Source organism: Onychomys torridus, chromosome X, assembly GCF_903995425.1.
Source record: "Onychomys torridus chromosome X, mOncTor1.1, whole genome shotgun sequence".
Taxonomy (NCBI): Eukaryota; Metazoa; Chordata; class Mammalia; order Rodentia; family Cricetidae; genus Onychomys; species Onychomys torridus.
In genome coordinates this window covers 56,043,341-56,062,474 of record NC_050466.1, presented here as the reverse complement: position 1 = coordinate 56,062,474, position 19,134 = coordinate 56,043,341, and the positions used below count along the sequence as shown (strand labels likewise).

Genomic DNA, 19,134 nt, shown 5'->3' with positions numbered 1-19,134 from the left:
TACACAGGACACAGGCAATCACATTTGCCACTCTATGAAACTCCAACATTACGAGCTGTTCCCTATCAAAAGCAACCACTGTCATCAGGCAATGACTCAGGCTATAATTATCAGGTACCCATGGAACCATCCATTCCAGATAACAATTTAGCAAATCCTCTCTCCTCTCCAGAACCAGTGCTCTTGATTTCTTAACCAACAGTCATTTCCTCTTTCCTCCCAGAGTCTCAATTTGACAGAGCCAGCCTCAGGTGGCCATGTGTGGGGCCAGTGGCAGATGGGGGTAAGGGAACCTGAAACTTGTTCTTACAGTAAAAGTCTAGTCTTACAGAAGCCAATGCTTGTCAATGTGAGACTTCTTTGCTAATTTGAATGGAACAACTCTTCACTGTAGAGGATGTTTTGCTTGTGGCAAGATGCCAAGAATCCCCAGACTCTTTCTACCACTTGCTCATAGCTTCACCCCCATCCAACATATAAAGAACTGATAAAAATACCTATTGGCACTTATTAGTGCTCACCTAAGGGTGAGAATCAATAAGACCCTAAAACAAGCATTGGCACATTTTTTCTATAAATCACCAGAAAGTCATTAATAAACTTCTGTAGACCCTATTATCCACGTTACAACTGTGCAAATCACCCCTTTTAATGTAAAGCTCAGCAGTGAATGTGAATGTTAATGAATGGACAATACCATTGTCTAATGGGCTCAGTTTGTTAGAGTCTACAAATCTTGACCAACCCTGAAGGTTCTACTTGCCAGGTAGATTTAGGAAACATGTGGGATAGGAAGTCAATTTTGAACTATGAAAAAATTGGAGGACTCTGCTGTGAGATGAGCAAGGAACAAACCCTGGTCACCATTGGTCTTTATGTGTGAAGGTATGAGATCTGTTTTGTATTGAAACTATTGTACACCCACAAGGTGAAACCAACATAAAGACACAGCACCTCAGTAGGCCAGCAAAAGCAGAGACCAGGAAGCCAGTTAAGTCATCAGAAAATGGCCCTTTCTCTGTATTTCTTATGGGCTACCATCCATTGTTCATATTCGTCAGCTATTTTGTGATGTGTTTTCTTCTTGCTTTACAGTTTTGAGAATAAACTTTGGAGCCTTAAGCACTCTACTGTGGAGATACAACCAAGCATTCATGGGTTTGTTTTTCTGTTCTGCTGACAATATTCCAATGCATATGCTTTCAACCTGACCACAGAAAAAGAAGGATAACATATGATAACATATTTTACCAGAATATCAGTGTAGAGTTCAGATGGACATTTTTAGCTACCACCCAAATTCAAATGTTTCATTTTCTTGCTTTCAAAATTCATGTCTAGTGCCTCAGATTTAGCTCAATACTAGATCCATATGCTCTCTCCAGAACTAGGAAAGAATTATGGGAGAAGATCATGTAGATCCCTGAATAAAATGGCAGTTACTGGAAAGCAGTATGTTGACTATTTCCTCAACTCCTCTTCCCTTTCTCTTCTGTTGCACTAGAACTCAGATTTTGATTGCTAGCATCCCTGGAGGGGTAATCCAGAAATGACCATCTCTTTGCTCTTGCATGACATTTTAAGGGTAAATTCTCACCTTCTAGAAAGAAATGTGCTTCCAATCTAACAAAGAAAGCCATGCAAGGGGAAATAGTTACAAAGCCCCAGCTACTCCCTGCTCCCTGTCTATGAACTCAATCAGATAATGACACGATGCCTAGAGCTGTTGTAACCACTTTTCTCCCATGAGACCATCAAGCCTAAGGTTGAATGATCAGAAAGAGAAGTAGCCAGTATGCATGTTGACCTTTCTGGGTCAATGAACTGCAATTTAGGAATCACCCATGTCTAGGAATATACTGTTTAAGCCACTATTCATGTAGCATTTCCTTCTTTGCAGCTTAAAGCCCCCAAAATGAGAGAATAATGATGACATGTTTCACTGTAAAACACAGAAGGTATTCAAGTTAAACATGCACTGATAAGTAGTGATGTCTGAAAATAAAACACCATCATTTTATTGGAGGGTTGCTGATGTTAAAACTCCATGAAGTACATACATATCAGCTGGATAACCTAGTAGGGTGCAGCTGGTAATCCATGTGAAGCTCTTTTCTATATGCCCTCTTAAGACAGCCCATTTTTCCAGTTTGGTTTCCCACATTAGCCTTGAAGGCATCCACTGAAAAAAAATGACCAGTTATCAGGAGGAACAGTTTATCTAATAGAAATATTATTACTATTAAATACTATTTTCTGGAAACATTTTCAAATATTAAAACTAATCTTAGCTTAATACATACATACACAAGCGGTTGGATTAGATCCACAGATAAGACTTGCCAATCCCTAACCCTTGATTTATGACACAGCAAAAATGAAATGACTTCTATGAGCATGAAAACTAGGAAATGTGTCAAAACTGCTGCTCAGGTGATCATTTAAAAATGTTAATGTGTCAGGTTCTATAGTGCACACCTATAGTCCCAGCTCTCAAAAGGAAGAGACTGTAGAATGTAGTATTTGAGGCCAGCATAGGCTACATAGCAACCTTGTCTAAACAATCTAAGCTCAATGTTAAAGCACCTGCCTATCATGTACAAACCCTGGAGTCAATCTCCAGCACTGACCCTAAAACATTACCATGTATACCTATAGTAGCTAGGCTGTTTAACACATCATCCTACTGTAAAGAAATGTAGCTTACAGAGTTTTCACAACTCCATTAACACTGAAGGGAGACAATGAAAAGACTTAGGGAGGAAAGAAGGATCAGATGGTTTATTATCTCCAAAGTTTTTCATCAATTTGGTTAAATTGTTTTTTATTTTCCAGCCTGTCAATGTGATGTCAATTAGAAAACCAAATTATGAATTAATGGCACCATAATTATGTTAGAGAATTAAAAAAAACTCCATCAACATATCCTCAGAATCCTTCAAAAAGTCACAAAGTTGTCCCCTTTGATGAATGGAAAGTATCACATGAGACTTTTAATATTTTTGTCCAAAATTAACAAAATTTCATTTTAAAACCTTAACAAGTTATATATAATTAACAAATTATATATATAATTTTTTGGTTTTATTGTACAGAATAACAACTATCAAACATACTCCCTATATTTTTGTTTAGACTCTCATCTTCCAAGTACTCATTTCTATATGTAAAGAGATCATGTTTATAATAATCATATGATCCTGATCATCTACCTTAAATTATCATTAAAATTTCATAGATTTGAAATTATATTATATTTTATGATATAGAGAAATCTGCCTGACGTAGAAGTCTATAATCAGAGCACTTGGGAGGAAGATCAGGAATTCTGGCTTATCCTGGACTAAATAATGAGTTGAAGGCCAACCATGGGCACATGACTATCTCAAAAACAAACTAAGAAATTATATATTGTATTTGCCTGGGTTAGTCATTTATATGTTATCCAAGGATTATGTTTTCTATGCTAGACATTCCAAGGCTAAAGCCTAGGTTTCCCACATAGCCAAGGCTATACAGTTTGCTGATGGGTTCAGCTTCTACTCAATCTTCTTTGTGGTTTTTGTTTGTTTGCTTGTTTTTATTGTTGTTTTATCTAAGTAAGTAAATTTTCTTCTTCTTTTCATATCCCTTCATCATTCTAATAAAACTTCTAGTATTTTCTTATGTCTCTTCTCAGTATTTTAATGTAAACCCAAGTATATTTACTGTTGTGTACATTAATATCTTTCCTGAAGGAATGTATCTAAGGGATCATTTTTTATCACTACATAGAATGTTCCTTTATTGTTGTTTTATAGCCATACAATGTCTCATGCTTTTTTATTTCTTGTATATGAAATTTATTGTTTTAAACATATATTTTAGTGTGTGTGTGTGTGTGTGTGTGTGTGTGTGTGTGTCTGCCTTAGTGTATGTACCACACTGTATGCAATGCCTACTGAGTCCAGAAGAGAGTAGTGAATTACCTGGATGTGTAGTTACAGACAATTGTGAGCCTATAAGTGGGTGTTAGGGACTAAACCCAGGTTGGCTGCAAGAGTAGTATCTGCTCTTCTCTGATGAGCCATCTCTCTAGTCCCATAAGAAATTTCTTGAAACTGTTTTTCTTGTGATAAAATGATATATTTTTTTAATGAAATGAAATCCATTTGTATAAGGAAACAAAAGATTGTCTGATTTGCTTAAAAAAAAAAATCTACCAAATGTACCAAGGACCACTATTCTGGTATCTGTCACCACCAACTGTTTCAAGAATAACTTGTATGACAAATATTGCTTATCAACTGTAGTATCTCTAAGCAACTAGAATGTCCACAATTTTAGCAAAAACTTTAAATATCATTTTAATAGTATCCCAAACTACCTTCTGATTTTTATGGGTTTTGAAGTATTCAGTAAGACATTATTGGTGTCATTAAAAAAATCTGTCTATGGCATCCAGAGAAGTTTCTGTAAAAAAATTCATCACATTGTCATCCAAAGCAATACACTGAAAACAATCTAAATGTTAATGAAATAGAAAATCATTAAGTACATGCTGCTTCATGTGGTTGTTAAAAGAGTGGTTAATGACATGGGAACATAATATTTTTTGAAAACTTAAGTATATTTTTGTGTTTATATAATCTATGTGAGATAAATAGAAAACAGAAGGCTAAATGATTGTGTCAAAGCTATCTTTTCCTTTGGATATCTTTGTTGTATGTATATGGGTGTTTTGCCTGCACGTATGTCAGTACCACATGCCTGTCTGGTGCCTGAATAGGCAGAAGAGGACCTTGGATCCCCTGGAAATGGAGTCACAGACAGTTATGAGCTACCAAGTGGGTGTTGCAAATCAAACACAGGTCCCCTGGAAAAACAGCAATTGTTCTTAACTTCTGATTCATCTCTCCAGCCCCTCATCTGGTATTATAAAATTTCAAGTAAGACATTTATTATAAAAGTCTTATTTTTACAATCAGAAAAAAAGCATTAAGAATATATTGTTAGTGTGCTCAATGCCTTGGGTTTATGTAGGTACTCCATTAACATCTTTAAAATCCAAGTTTATTGGTAAACATGTAACATACTCCTTGGATTCAAGATCAAATTTAAAAAACATAAAACGTAGCTTGGAATATGAAGACAATGGCCACATATCTCCTACTCCCTTACACAATACTCTGAGTACTACAGCTTCACAAAGCTAAATATTGTTAGTAATATTTTATATATCCTTCCAGACATTTTAATGCAGTCTTTTAAAGCTGATTCGTACCTTATTGCTTTCACGTAGCAATAAATGAACCTGTAGATCTTTCTACATCACAGCAAGCAGCAATGCCTTCTTATTTTCATAGCTATGCCATATTTCTTATTAGTGTTTAAGCAAGTTTTCATAATCCCATTTGTTCCAATTTGTTCATTTGGTGCATCATTTTAAAAGAGAAATAAGGAAACAAACTCTGAGTCAAACAGAAGCAAAATAACGCCTGTTATCTGGAATAGCAAGTACAAGCACTTCATTTTCTGGTCCTTTACTTCATTCTCTTGCTATAGGATATACAAAATATCAAACAATATGCTTTGTAACATTATATTTAAATACACAAACCTCTTATTATCAAATATTCATGTATTGTATAAGCATGATCTAAACTTTCACTTGGCAGTAAAGATAGCATGGTTTCCAACAGAACTGTCAAGACTAGAAGGAAGGAAAAGAAAACAATAATGAGAATGACAGAGAAGGCCCAGATGTAGGGCTGGGTCCTGAGCTACAGATATAGACAGTTGTTCATGGCCAAGTGTTCAATGAGTATAATAAATATGCAGTGGTATTACAGTCTACTCTGTTGAATGAATTCCCAAAGCAGGAATATCTGTGATAAGTAATATTTGACAGTATAGGAACACAGTAAGTCTTTACCCTAATTCATTCATAACCTACCAAATATTATGAACAAAGGAAGTTCCAAACAAAGAGGATTTACTATCAAAGAGCTCATAAATGGAACACAACCTAAAATTGTACTCATTTATAATACCATTAACCTTGAACAACCATTGCCATCATGAAGCCATATCTATGGCATCATAGGAAAGGAACCATCTGTTCTCATGTTTCCAGCTTTGCCAGATGGTACTCCTCAAGATGAATATAGCTTCTGGGACCAACAGGTCAAACCAAGCCAAGAAGTTCTTCATATTAGAAGCAATAAACAAATGACAACAAGGTTGGCAAGGGCTCAAGGGTAAACTGCTTGCAATGCAACCACAGTGTTTTAGTTACTTTTCTATTTATGTGAAGAAACAGCAAGAATAAGCCAATTTATGAAAGAAAACATTCAGTTGGAGGTTTAAAGTTCAGAGGGTAAGTCTATATCCATCATGACAGGGAACATGGCAGCAGGCAGGCAGGCATAGTACTGGAGGAGTAGCTGAGAGCTTACATCTTTATCAGCAAGTAGGAGAAAGAGAGAGCTAAATGGGAATAGTATGCACTTTTGAAACCTCAAAGCCTAACTCTAGTGACACACCTCCTCCAACAAGGTCACACCTCCTATTCTTTCACAAATAGTTTATCAACTGGGGATCAAATATTTGAATATATGACCCTATGAGGGTCATTCTCATTCAAACGGTAACATGTGGTGACCTGAGTTTGATGCCCAGAACCGATATAAATGTGAAAGGAGAGAATAAAGGCCACAAAGCTGTCCTATGACCTCCATACACATGCAGTGACACACATATACCATACACATACAATAATAATAGATAAACAGTTTTAAAAGAAACATATAATGAAAGCTTTCTCCTACTAAAATGGACATTCTGTGGCCCCTACCCATGACCAAAGAAAGTCACTGGACCAAACCCAATGCAATGGAGCAGGAAATATACCCCAACTCTAGTGAAAGGAACTGCAATACCACATAGAAAGGCTTAAATTCAGGAGAGGTTTAAGAGCCAAGCATGATGGCCCACACTTTTAATCCCAAAACTCAGTAGACAGAGGTAGGTAGAGCTCTGTGACGTTTAAGCCAGCATAATCTACATAGTAAGTTCTGGGCCAGGCAGGGCTACATCCTATGATCCTATGATCCTATCACAATGATAAAAAATTAGAAAAAAAATGCAACCTACCACATAGTGAGTAAGTGTTATGAAGAGCTCATTGAATTGGTAGAATTCATGCCTAGAATGCATGAAATCCTGAGTTATATCTCTAGGTTGGCATAAGCTAGTGACTCATGCATGCAATTCTAGCACCCCAGCAGTCTAGGCAGGAAGAATAGAAATTCAAGGTCATCTTCTGCTATGAGGTGAGTTTGAGGCCAGTCTTGGATACATGAGTCCCCCTTTCAAAAACAAAACAAAACAAAACAAAACAAAACAAAACAAAACAAAACAGTATTATGAAAAAGGAAGGCACCAGCATGTCTAGGAATGACAGGATATACAACTAAATGAAATTCCACAGCTTTCCACATAATTAGATGTGGCTAGAGCTCTAAATATTTGAAAATGCATAAAAAGACGAAGGACTTTAATACAGACAACAACCCTTCAAATCCCTCTACCCTGTCTTTTATACATCCTCCAATCTATCAACTATATAGAATCCTACATTGAGGACTAGAAAGATTGTATCTTCCAGGTTCCCCAAATGACTGTATGAGTAGAACTTCCATACCCTCTCAGGACCACTTGCATAGTGTTAAGAGTCAAAGACTTGTAGAGAAGGCTAGCAAGGCTGATCCAGGGAAGATGCTGATGCTCCTTCTCCTTAATCAAGCAGATGACACCAAGCACATGGCTCTAGCACTAAAGGGAACTGACACACTAGGTAGGGAAAGATCAAGGAAGGACAGTCAAATATCATACTTGTGGAAAGGGCAGGTAAATCTCATAAATATCATGGGCCTTAAAAGCCTCACGGTCTCAATTTTGGGACATTCCCAAAAGTGGCCATAAATAATACAGTGAGTGAGTAGTGGATCAGGCTGAGATTCAGTGAAACTCTGCTTATGAAAATGGATAGTCAATATATAATAAGTAACAAGAAGTCATGGTAAACAAATTAAGTGGTCTCTTGTTTGTCAACTTGGGCCCTGTGCCAGAGATGAAGGCATTGCCCTGACCCACAATTTGGAGCAAACTACTAGAAGCCACCCTCTACTAATCCCTCCTGTACCAGGGTCAAGAGTGGTAGAGCGGACCATGCACTGCATAACAGAAAAGTGTTCAACTCAAGGAGCCCTTGTGAAACCAGCATAGCTAGACATGTGACCCAAGGTAGAACAGACAGAGACACTCCAAATCAACTTGGCCGTGAGTTCCTATGAAGTGAACAACTGTGCCAACTAAATATACTTCTGTGTGCAGTCTTATGTTCACTGGGCAAATTTCAACACTAATTTTGAGTATATCTGTCAGATAATCATGTTTTATTTTCAACTAAGCAGATGTCATAAAATTTAAGGACATATATAAAATAACCCAAATAAAAACCACAACCCTGCAGTAAATGGTCATTATAGGGAGATTAATTTCCTTCTTCAAACCATTTTTTACTACAACAGACACCTAGAAAAATTAATTTTAATTCAATTATAACTTTGGTCATAGAGATGATAGCAGCAAAGCTCAAGTTTCTTCTAGGCCCAAGTTGATGACATTTTACTCATTGATCATCCTGAGGAAAAAAAGTTAAAGTTTGCTCTCTGAGACCAAAGTCATTTATTTTTATTTTATTTTAATGATTATGTATTTACTTATTTATTTTTATATGTACAAGTGTTTTGCCTGAATGAATGTCTGTCTACATTCGTATCACGGCCAAGTTGATTTCAAGTGTCTCTATCTGTTCTACCTTGGGTCACACGTCTAGCTATGCTGGTTTCACAAGGGCTCCTTAGGTTGAATGCTTTTCTGTTATGCAGTGCATAGTCTGCTCTACCACTCTTGACCCTGGTACAGGAGGGATTAGTAGGGGTTGGCGTCTAGGATTAGTTATACATACCATGTGCATGCCTGGTGCCTGCAGAGGACAGAAGAGGGTGTTAGATCCCCTAGCACTGGTTGTGAGCCACCATGTGGGTGCTGTGAATTGAACCCAGCCACTATTCTTAACTATTGAGCTATCTCTCCAGACCTCAGGCCATTTATTTATTTGTTTATTTATTATTATTACTATTATTATTATTATTATTATTATTGGTTTTTTGAGACAGGGTTTCTCTGTATAGCTTTGCACCTTTCCTGGAACTTGCTTTGGAGACCAGGCTGACCTCGAACTCAGAGATCCGCCTGGTTCTGCCTCCCGAGTGCTGGGATTAAAGGCATGCACCACCACCGCAAACACATCAATATTTGCACTTGTTAACATTCAAGAAATACCAATTGACGTCATTGTTTTGTTAATCATATATGACCACTGATTTGCATCTTGAATTAGACTGAATTGTATACAACTTCATTCACTTCTTATTTAGTATAGAGTATTTGCCACATGCCAAGTATGTAAACCCTACTTGATAATGTCACAGTTTGGTCAGGAAATTCTCCTTTCCCTTTGCTAGGAAAAAATTGGAAATGTTAACTTTGTTATCTAAAACCAAGGCTTAGATTTCTTCAAGGTAACTCCCCAACCCTAAGTGCATAATGACCCTAATTACTAAAGAAGTGAGCTGAACAAAGTAGTATAAAAAAGGGTCTTCATTCTAAGGCTCTCTGTGTGTGAAATTCTACAAAAGTGAAGTTTGGCTCAGTTCCACATTGATCCAGCTTACCTGGATTCCTCTGCCTATGACAAAATCTACTTATCTAGTATTTCCTTTGGAAACAGATTAATGAAGGTCACTTGCCATTAGGATCAGATGGCTCAAGTGTACTGTAAGGAAATCCTAACATTCTCCTGTTTACTCCATCACCTGGCACATGCTAGGGGAAGTTTTCCCAGAATTATTGCCACTCATTTTTCATCCAAGTTGAACTATAAGTTTAAAAGCCTCTGAAAGGCCAGAAATACTCTGCAGAATAACTCACCAGTCCAAAGAAAACAGGCAAGTTGAGTGACCAAAAAATCTGCATGATTAATGTTCCCATGTACAACCTGTGGGAGAACTATGATCACTTATGAGGGCCAAGTTCAAACAGCTAAAATATTGAACATCTTAAGTTTTAATAAAAATAAAGTTTAGATTAATTGTGAATATATGTCAGTGAAATTTAATACTTAACATTCTATCTGGTATGTGAGCACATGTGTTTACATATGTCCAGACAATGACAAAGAAAGAAAGACAGGAAAATCTACTAGAGCTGGGTGTAATTGTTTACTCCTGTAATTCCAGCACTTTAGACGTAGAGGCAAGAGAATTGAGAGTATAAGGCCAGCTTGAGTTATATAAGACTCTTTCTGTGGCCAGGCAGGTTGTCACAGGCCCTAGGATAGAACCAACTGGCATTTTTGTTTTTGTTTTGCTCAATGGACATAAATATTAAACTGACTCTTAATGATATATCACTATACCCACAGATAGATACATCACTCAACTCTCATCAGAGATACTTCTATTTTCCCTAGATGGTGATCAATACAAAGCCCACAAGTGAATCAAGTACAGAGAATAAGAGCCTACAGATTTCTCAGCCCTCCCACAGTTCAGGGATCATTATGGTGAGAGCCAGAGGTGGTAGAAGACTACAAGGAAACAGTGTTCTCCAGACACAACAGGGCAGCTATACATATAACATATATTTATTGTGACAGCATATACAAGCCCCCATACAACCTCAAGCCAGATTAAATCTCAGCCCATGATCTATGTACTGTCCTTAGCTGCTGACAATGGAAGAGTAAGTTTTCTTTAAGAATGTTGTCATCAGTAGGTCAAAGATGCTCCAGTAGGAGGCCACACATCCATGGACGTATAGGCAGCACATATTGGACTTGATTGGTGGTGGAAAAAAGCACACAAAGTTGGGTGGGTAGGAAAGGAGAGGTGTATCCTGGAGTAGTTGGGTGAAAGGATACATATATTCAAAATCCATTGAATGAAATTCTCAAAGAACAAATAAGACATGTAAAAAAAGAAAAGAAAAAGAAGGAAAGGAAGAAAGGAAGGAAGAAAAAAGTACATTTTTTCTGTTAGAGACAGTAAACATTTTAGACTTTGGAAAACAGCATTTCTATGGCATGTTTTCAACTTTGCTGTTGTACAGAAAATTCAGGCATAGACACTATAAAATGAGTGAGCATGGTTGTGTTCCAATAAAACTTTATTTATGGACACCAGAATTTTAATGTCATATTGTTTCTTTTCTTTTGTTAAACCATTTAAAAATAATAAGTTCATTCTTAGTTCACAGACTGTCCCATAATAGCAAGCCAGATTTGGCATTTAAATCATATTTTTTTATCCTGCTTGTTTAACCTTCTCATAATCATCTCATAGAGTTGGAGATTGAGCTCAGTTGGGACAATACTTGAAAAACTTGCATGAAGTCCTTAGTTCGATTCCCAGTACCACAGAAATCAGGTGTGGTATTTTATCCCTATAATCCCAGCATTGGGAAGAGGAGGCAAGAGTATCAGAAGTTCCAGTATCATCCTCAGCTACATAATGAGTTTGAGAACAGCTTTAACTATATGCCCTCTCCCAATAAAAACAAAAAAATAGCAGAGAATGTGTTGAATGCCTTTCATCCCAGCAAAGGCAGGTAGTTCTCTGAGTTCCAGACCAGCCTGGTCTGCACAGAGAGTTCCAGGCTAGCCAGAGCTACACAGTGAGACCCTGTTTAAAAAAAAAACCACAAAAACAAAAACAAACCAAACAAACAAACAAGCAAACAAAAAAGCACTTAATGATATATGAGGGTGGTAAATTTCAGGACTACATATATGTTTCAAGATTCTTTTTTAAAGCCTCATTTTTTTCTATTATGCTAAGAGAAGAAATCAATGTTTTAAAGATGGTTCTGTAAAGATAATGTATTTCTAGAGGCTAGGAGTATTGTTCAGTAGGAGCATGTACAGAGTCTTACATTCCACCCCCAGCACAGCAAAAAAAGAAAAAGAAAGGAAAAGAAAAAGCACATGGATCCTTGGCTTATCCACTAATAATGCTAAACTACTATGGAAAACTGTGTGTGTGTGTGTGTGTGTGTGTGTGTGTGTGTGTGTGTGTGTGTGGTGTTATCTGTATGCTTCTGTGTGTCTGTATAAAAGGGAGAGCAGAAAGCAAGAATTCTTTTAACGTACAAGTTTCACCATCACTACAATCTCTGTGTGTGTGTGTGTGTGTGTGTGAGAGAGAGAGAGAGAGAGAGAGAGAGAGAGAGAGAGAGAGAGAGAGAGAGGAAGAAAGAGAAGAGGGCATTGAAACGACAGGGAGCATGAGTTAGGTGCCTTCTCCCTAAAGCTGAGTGACTAGACTCATTCAGTGCACACTAGCAGCCCCTGGGAAACCAAAGTTAAATATTCCTAAAACAGGAATCTAGTTCTGTTATGAAACTCTTCATCATTTTGCCTCCTGACAGCCATAGAAGTCAGCATAACCAGAAAGGACTCAGAAGACAAGCAAGTAGCATCTTTAATAAAATTCAAATCCAGAGTCTTTGGGGTCTTTCACTGCTAGTCTCTCTCAAGAGCTCACTATTATCAGTGCCATTGCCAAAATTACTTGGGGTTAAACATAGGAGCCTAGAAGCCTGTATTCTTTTGCCTCCTCCTTTAACTTCCCTCTTCCCCAGGAAGTGATTAATTCTGGATAATGTAAAGGAAAACAATAAAAATTTCATTGTATCTAAGTAAGTCTTCTATCAAAATCAAACTATAAATGAAAACATTTAACTCTTCTTCAAAAGTTAAGATACTTACAACAAAATTAGCACTTTGTTATCACACATTTTAGTCACTGCTATATACCAAAATAATAACAATGGCAAAGTAAAATAATCCATGAAACAATTTAAAAAATATACAATATAGCTTGCTGTGAATTTTCTTACTGCCATAATGAAGAATCTTCACATCAATACTTGTGACCTCACCATCAAATAGAAATGAAGTTCACCACTCAATTCATGAATGCATTGCTCAGATTAATAAAACCCCCACGAATTTGAGGTATCAACTCACCTCCCTCAGGCAAAAGCAGAGTAATCATATGTTTTTATACTGAACTGTGTTCTTCTATAATCATTTGAGAGAGTGCATCTGCTTTACAAATGAAACAGTCAACACTAAGAGCAGTAACCATAAAAATATAGGCCTATTTTTATACTATTACTGGTTTATAAAGCAATCATCTGTAATGCTCTCATCTACAAGGATGGAAAAATGATATATAACTGTTACCAAGGAAACAGTAAAGTAAAAACTGCATGTAAACTATCAGGCTGTTTAATAACCAGAAAATTAGAATACAAAAACATCTTCGGACAGAACCATGACACAGTGTGCCACACACAATGAATGCAATGAAGGGCCATAACTCACACAGATGGCTTAAAGGGTCAACACTACTTGCTAGCTAATCTAACTTGGCAGTATTTGTTTTAAATGACAATGATAAGGTGGTACTGGGTTCTTAAGGGGTAATTAGAACTCTGACTTCTCATGTGATTAAAAAGGCACCAAGTCAGTAGATGAATAGTTAAATGTAGGCGTCTCAGAAAGTCAAAGCACTTGGCTTATTGATTCCAGCATAGATTAATATTCTCTCGGAATGCTCTTTAATGACCACTGTCTTTACTCACAGATCGGACACTTGGCAAATATCAGTTACAGCAGATGCTTTCTGAATCAACATTTCAAAACTGAAGTTCCTAAGAACCAAGACAAGGCTAAGCACCAAACCTAGGGTGACTGTGTGTATTTGCCTGTAAGTCAGGAGAATGTGAAGCATTCAAGGCACCACACTGATCAAAGTTAAATCCTTTAGGAAGATTATTCAATCTGAAATCCTGCCGTGTAAGCACTTTTATACTTCATTTTTTTCTAACAGTGTTTGAAGCACACACACACACACACACACACACACACACACACACATCTTTCAAGTGCAGAAGCAAACAGCTGCAGACCCCCTAAAGCCATCCCTGATCCAGTTTGAGCTCAAACTGAGCAAAAGAGGCACTCTAGTAGCTCTAGTAGGCTGTAAGGTTTCTCAGTGGGCACATTGGTTCAGAGCATAAGCACTTTCTCCCTTAGAACAAACATTCCAGTGGATGACAGAAAGCAAAATTCATACTCATTTACTGAATTTTAAACTGTTCTTTAAAAAAGGATTCTAATCCCTGCATCTGTACACACACACACACACACACACACACACACACACACACACACACACACACGGGGAGAGAGAGAGAGAGAGAGAGAGAGAGAGAGAGAGAGAGAGAGACTGGCCTGGATTTTTATAAAACCTCTGACTTGTGGAAACCACAAAGATACATTAGAATCTAGCAAAAATATATATAATACATCTTTTCATTGACATATAATGCCGACTTCCCCAGGGATTCAAAGTTTAAGGACTACATGGAGTCTCTAGATGTTTTGTGAATCCTGCTGGTTTTAGCATGAGGCCATACTCTCAACTGAACTTTTCTCTCCCTGAATCTCATTTCCATCTATCATACAGAGGGTACCACATCATTCCAGAATGGGCCCTTAGCTCTTATTTGATAATTGTCTATTATCCATCCATAGACAGAAGCATACAAGAAGTTAATAGGACAGTGGTGTGAAGCCATGATCCTTTAAATATCAACATGAAAACAAATAATTTGCCATATTACAACCATTGCCTACTTCACACATCTGTCCTCTACTGTGCAGGGACCTCTCATGGGCAGCTCTAATACATATATTTCACTAACATCCCAGTATCTCCAGTCTACCCAGAGTAAGTTGCATGGGGATCCTTTCCTTTGTGAAATATATGCCTGACATGAAGATTGACACATATGATCGAGGGCAGGGAAAACAAAGAGCTGTGTGTTTTGGTAATATCCAAACCAAAGGGCTGTGAATGCCTCAAATAGGGATAGGCAAATCGAAGTCAACATATTTTTCTGCCTCAGGTTTTTGAGGTTGTTCATCCTTGCTTTATACAATCAACATATTTTGCTCTTATCCGGAAAAAAATAAAGGGAAATGTAGCATGGTACTCTCCATACTGAAATTTTTAAAATGCCTATCTCCTAGGGGCTACTTCCCCAATCCTCCAGGGCAGAGGGCTACCTCTACCACAGACTTCCAAGAAAGTGGGAAGAAGGCATGGCTTTCCAACACCCCTCCTACCCAGCTCTCTCAGTTATTGCCCCAAGCACAAGACATGACTTGTTGGGTTCAATGAAGCCTTTGGGAGGACAGCAGGGCAGGAGGTAGAAGAATATTGAGACCAGATACTACTTCGGTGGCCCCAACGTGGCAATGTTACTTACTACTCTCCCATCAGCACTGCTGGCAAAATCTCCTGATTCGATGATTTGTCTTCAGTTTCAATCATAACAGCTACTTAGAAGCACATCTCTACATCTTTAAGGCTTTAGATTTCCACAGTTACTCAAAGAATGGCTGAAAGCTTTTCTCTTCTACCTCCATGACTTTGCCATCTGGGTCGCTGCTGGAGACATCCGGGTCAACCTTCAAACTGACTTTTCCAGAGCATGGAGGTCTAATTTAGATGTGGGAAAAGGGGGGACACTTTGGGTGCTTGCTGCTTGGAAAGCAAGTACCCAAGCTCCAAGTACTTTTGGCTTTCCCTAGCAAAATCGATTACAACCATCTTCTCTTGGCCCTTAACATATAGTATGACCCCTAACCTCCACTGGGGCTTTTCCTAAGGGAAAACAAGCTGCCCTGAATATCGTGTGTGTGTGTGTGTGTGTGTGTGTGTGTGTGTGTGTGTGTGTGCGCGCGCGCGCGCGCGTGCTTTATGCTTGTGCCTATAAAGCCCCATCAGAAAGGGAGAAATAAGTTGAAGCAACCTCTGGTCCTCTGGTTTTGGTCCTACCTTAAGCCAGACTCCTCTTTTAAGCTTTTGCTCTTTCCAGCCCCCAGAAAAATAAAGCACCAAGTTTACGCGGCAGCCCTAGGTGCAAAGAAAACACGCGCGGTCCCTACCTGGAAAGCTTTGCAATCTTCACAAAGCTGAAGACATCCATGCAGGTAGCTGGGGATCCCAGAGCTGTTGCCCCTTTTCACGCCAGCAAAGGCAGCCTCAGAAGCCCCATAGCCAGGACCTCAGTGCGCCTGGGGCTTGAGCGGCAGCAGCGGGTGGTGGCAGAGACCCAGGAGGGCCAGTACCTGGAGGCGGCGGCTGCTACCCCCCTCCGGCCAGGAGCTGCGTTTGCATCCCCAAGCAGGACCATTGATGGGCGCCGGCTTCGGGAAAACTCAAAGGAGAGGGAGCCAGGCTGGGCACAAGCAGTGGGGCGGAGAGTGCGGGTCCTGAGCCCCGCCCCAAGAGCTCTGGCCCTGAAGACCTCTAGGCGCCCAGAGGAGGCCAGGGAGAGGGGGGCAGCTCCTGCTTCCCAGCCCCGGGAGCCTTGTGTCCCACGCACTGAAGATCGCAGACTGAACCAGGAGGCGGCGGGCAAGCTTGGCACACGCGCACGCACCCCTCACAGCACTGCAGCTGCCTCCCTGCCTCCTTCCCCAAGCCTAGTCCCTTTCTCTTTTCCCTACCCCCACCCTCCCAGGGGGAGGGGGCACTCTCCTGTCACCCGCTCCCGGAGATTCTGGATCCTTCAGATCTGTTCCAACAGTCCTTAGCGTGCTGCAGGACCGTAAAAACACCACCTCCAGTCTCCAAAAACCATAGGGAGAGCAGTACAACCACAGGCGGCCCTAGGCTTCCATAAACAGAACTAGGGATCTCGGAAAGGAGCGAGGATAATCAATACAGGATCATTTGTCAAAGGGAAGGGAAGGGAGATGCCCAGTGGAGTGGGATCGATTTGAAGAGCTCAAGAGTTCCCTCTGCTTTCCCTGAACCACTGGAGCGAGACGTGGCTGCTGGGCTGGCTGGAAAGGTGTGTTCTTTGGACAGCAGCACCGCGGCAGCATCGGTGAAATAAGCACAGGGTGCATTTGCGGGGTGCGGGGATAAACACAGCTGCTCCTTACTAGAGCAGAAAAGAACTCAGGGTCCCAGGAGCTGGGGTGGGGGCGGGGTACAGGGCTAATTAGGGGGGGCTGAGGATGACAGGGAAGAGAAGGGTTGCAAGTGGGGTCTGGAGGGCGGAGCAAGCTGCCTTTTCAAATTGAGGGTGGGCAAAAGCCCGAAAGGGGAGCGGGGGTAGAAACCTTGGCCATGAAACAGGAACACGAACACTGAACACTCACCTTAGACAGAGTAAACTCCAAGTTGCAGCCATTTAGAACTCCTAGGCTTGCTTCTCTTTTACATAATTACCTTGAATAATCACGCCTGTTCCTTAACTCACTGCTATCTTTCTTGGAGGCTCAAGCTTCTTTCAGGGCTCCCCCTTTTTCGTCTTTCTCTTGGAGTCTGAAGAAGTCTTCTCGCAGACCCTTCACAATTTCTCCCCAGAGTCTGTGAAGGTCAGCTGGCCTCACTAGGGTGCGTACTCCCACCGGCAGGCAGCTTTCACCTGGCGACAAGGCCACTGCAAAGAGCCAATGCCTCCTGCGAAAGATTGGAGGCTCTGGCTTAGAGGCTCCAGTTAGCCAGTGTGTGTCTCTCTCTCTCTCCCAGGGATTAAGGAAGAGGAAATAGGTTTAAACTTCCCAGACTTCTGCTTCTGCTGTTATATTTAAAGTATTCAGTATTCAGACCCAGTACTTCCATGTTATTTTTAAGGCATTTCTCTCCAAATTAAACATAAAATCAGAAGCAATCTGCACAATCTAGATGAAATAAAATTTAAGCATAAATTACAGATTTTCTTTTGAATAGGCAGGGCAATTTTTCTCTAGCTTCTTATAGGCAGCCTAGTTTAATGTAAATTCTGTAACTTCTGGAGCCCAGGAAGCAAGGAAGACATTGGCTTTTGAACACCCTATCGTTTGCATAAAATAATTACAGTTTGGGGATGCTTTCTAATTTTTAAGGCATTTGTGCATTTGAGTCTCATACTAACTCTGTCATAAGAGGCAACATGCTGAAAACAGAGAAATACTTTCTTTTTATGCCAGTCTATTCTCAAACACAGATTAGAAACACACACACACACACACACACACACACACACACACACACACACACACAACCACAAGAACAAGACGAAAAGAAATCACCTAAAATACCATGGGTCAGAAGAGGTTACATATCTGAACTAAACTTCACAGGAGTTCTCTACTCTTCTTTATGCCAAAATCTCTGTCCAACAAGGACCTATAAATCTCTAAATACTGGGGGGGGGGCTCTATGTTCCAGAACTCCTCTCCCCCTCTTTCCCCTCCTCCACCAACTCACCTGGTTCTAGCAACACTGGCCTCCTTGCTATTCCACCAACTTACCTTGCAACCTTAGGCTTTTATCCTAAGTTACTCCCCTTTGCATTGGTTACTCTCTGAGCCTAGAATATTCTTCCATCAAATAGCTGTATGGTTGGGTCTTCATGTTGTCAACTCTTCACACGAATACTTCTTCCACAGAAATCTGGACTCCAGGTACCCATCAGCTTGTCATTGTTTTATGTGTTGTTTGGCTTTCCTGTTGCTATAGTACTTATCACCTGCTGGCATATTATATAATTTATTGTTTACCGTTTTTGCTTTCTGAATCTTCCACTGGCATGAATGCTGCAAAAGGACAAAAATCTCTTTTTGGTATTGTTTGGGTTTGGCTTTCACTGCTAGACCCCAATGCCTAGAACAGTTACCTAGATATAGAAAGACCATAGTAAATCATGTTGAATGAATGACAAGCTCCTTAAATTTACAGCCAAAGTAACACATCCCAGGCAAGTACTGTTACATCTGTGACCACATGGCTGATGCTTATATACCTTCAAGCCACTGTCCTTCCCCTTATGCCCTCTGTCCTTTTTTGGATTACTAATGATGGTGGTGAAGGCCCTCTCACATTCTCCAGTTTTTTTCCTCCTTGGCACTTCTAACACTGCCCCCTTCATCTGTGTTTTAACATCTGGTAGCAGAGG

General features: G+C 39.7%; 1 protein-coding gene across 6 annotated transcripts in view; it reads right to left on the bottom strand.

Moving 5' to 3' along the window:
* Frmpd4 (FERM and PDZ domain containing 4) overlaps positions 1-19,134 on the bottom strand; it is a 914,754-nt gene that overhangs the window by 588,616 nt on the left and 307,004 nt on the right. Inside the window, exon 1 of one of the 6 annotated variants that reach the window (XM_036174316.1) lies at positions 17,354-17,722. The exons of 3 other annotated variants lie outside the window; for them this stretch is intronic. In XM_036174316.1, the coding sequence (XP_036030209.1) occupies positions 17,354-17,385 (32 nt within the window). In that variant the 5' untranslated portion in view covers positions 17,386-17,722. Of the gene's footprint in view, positions 1-16,129; positions 16,662-17,353; positions 17,723-19,134 lie in introns of those variants that run through there. 2 more of the 6 variants (XM_036174312.1, XM_036174311.1) reach the window with 2 other exon arrangements.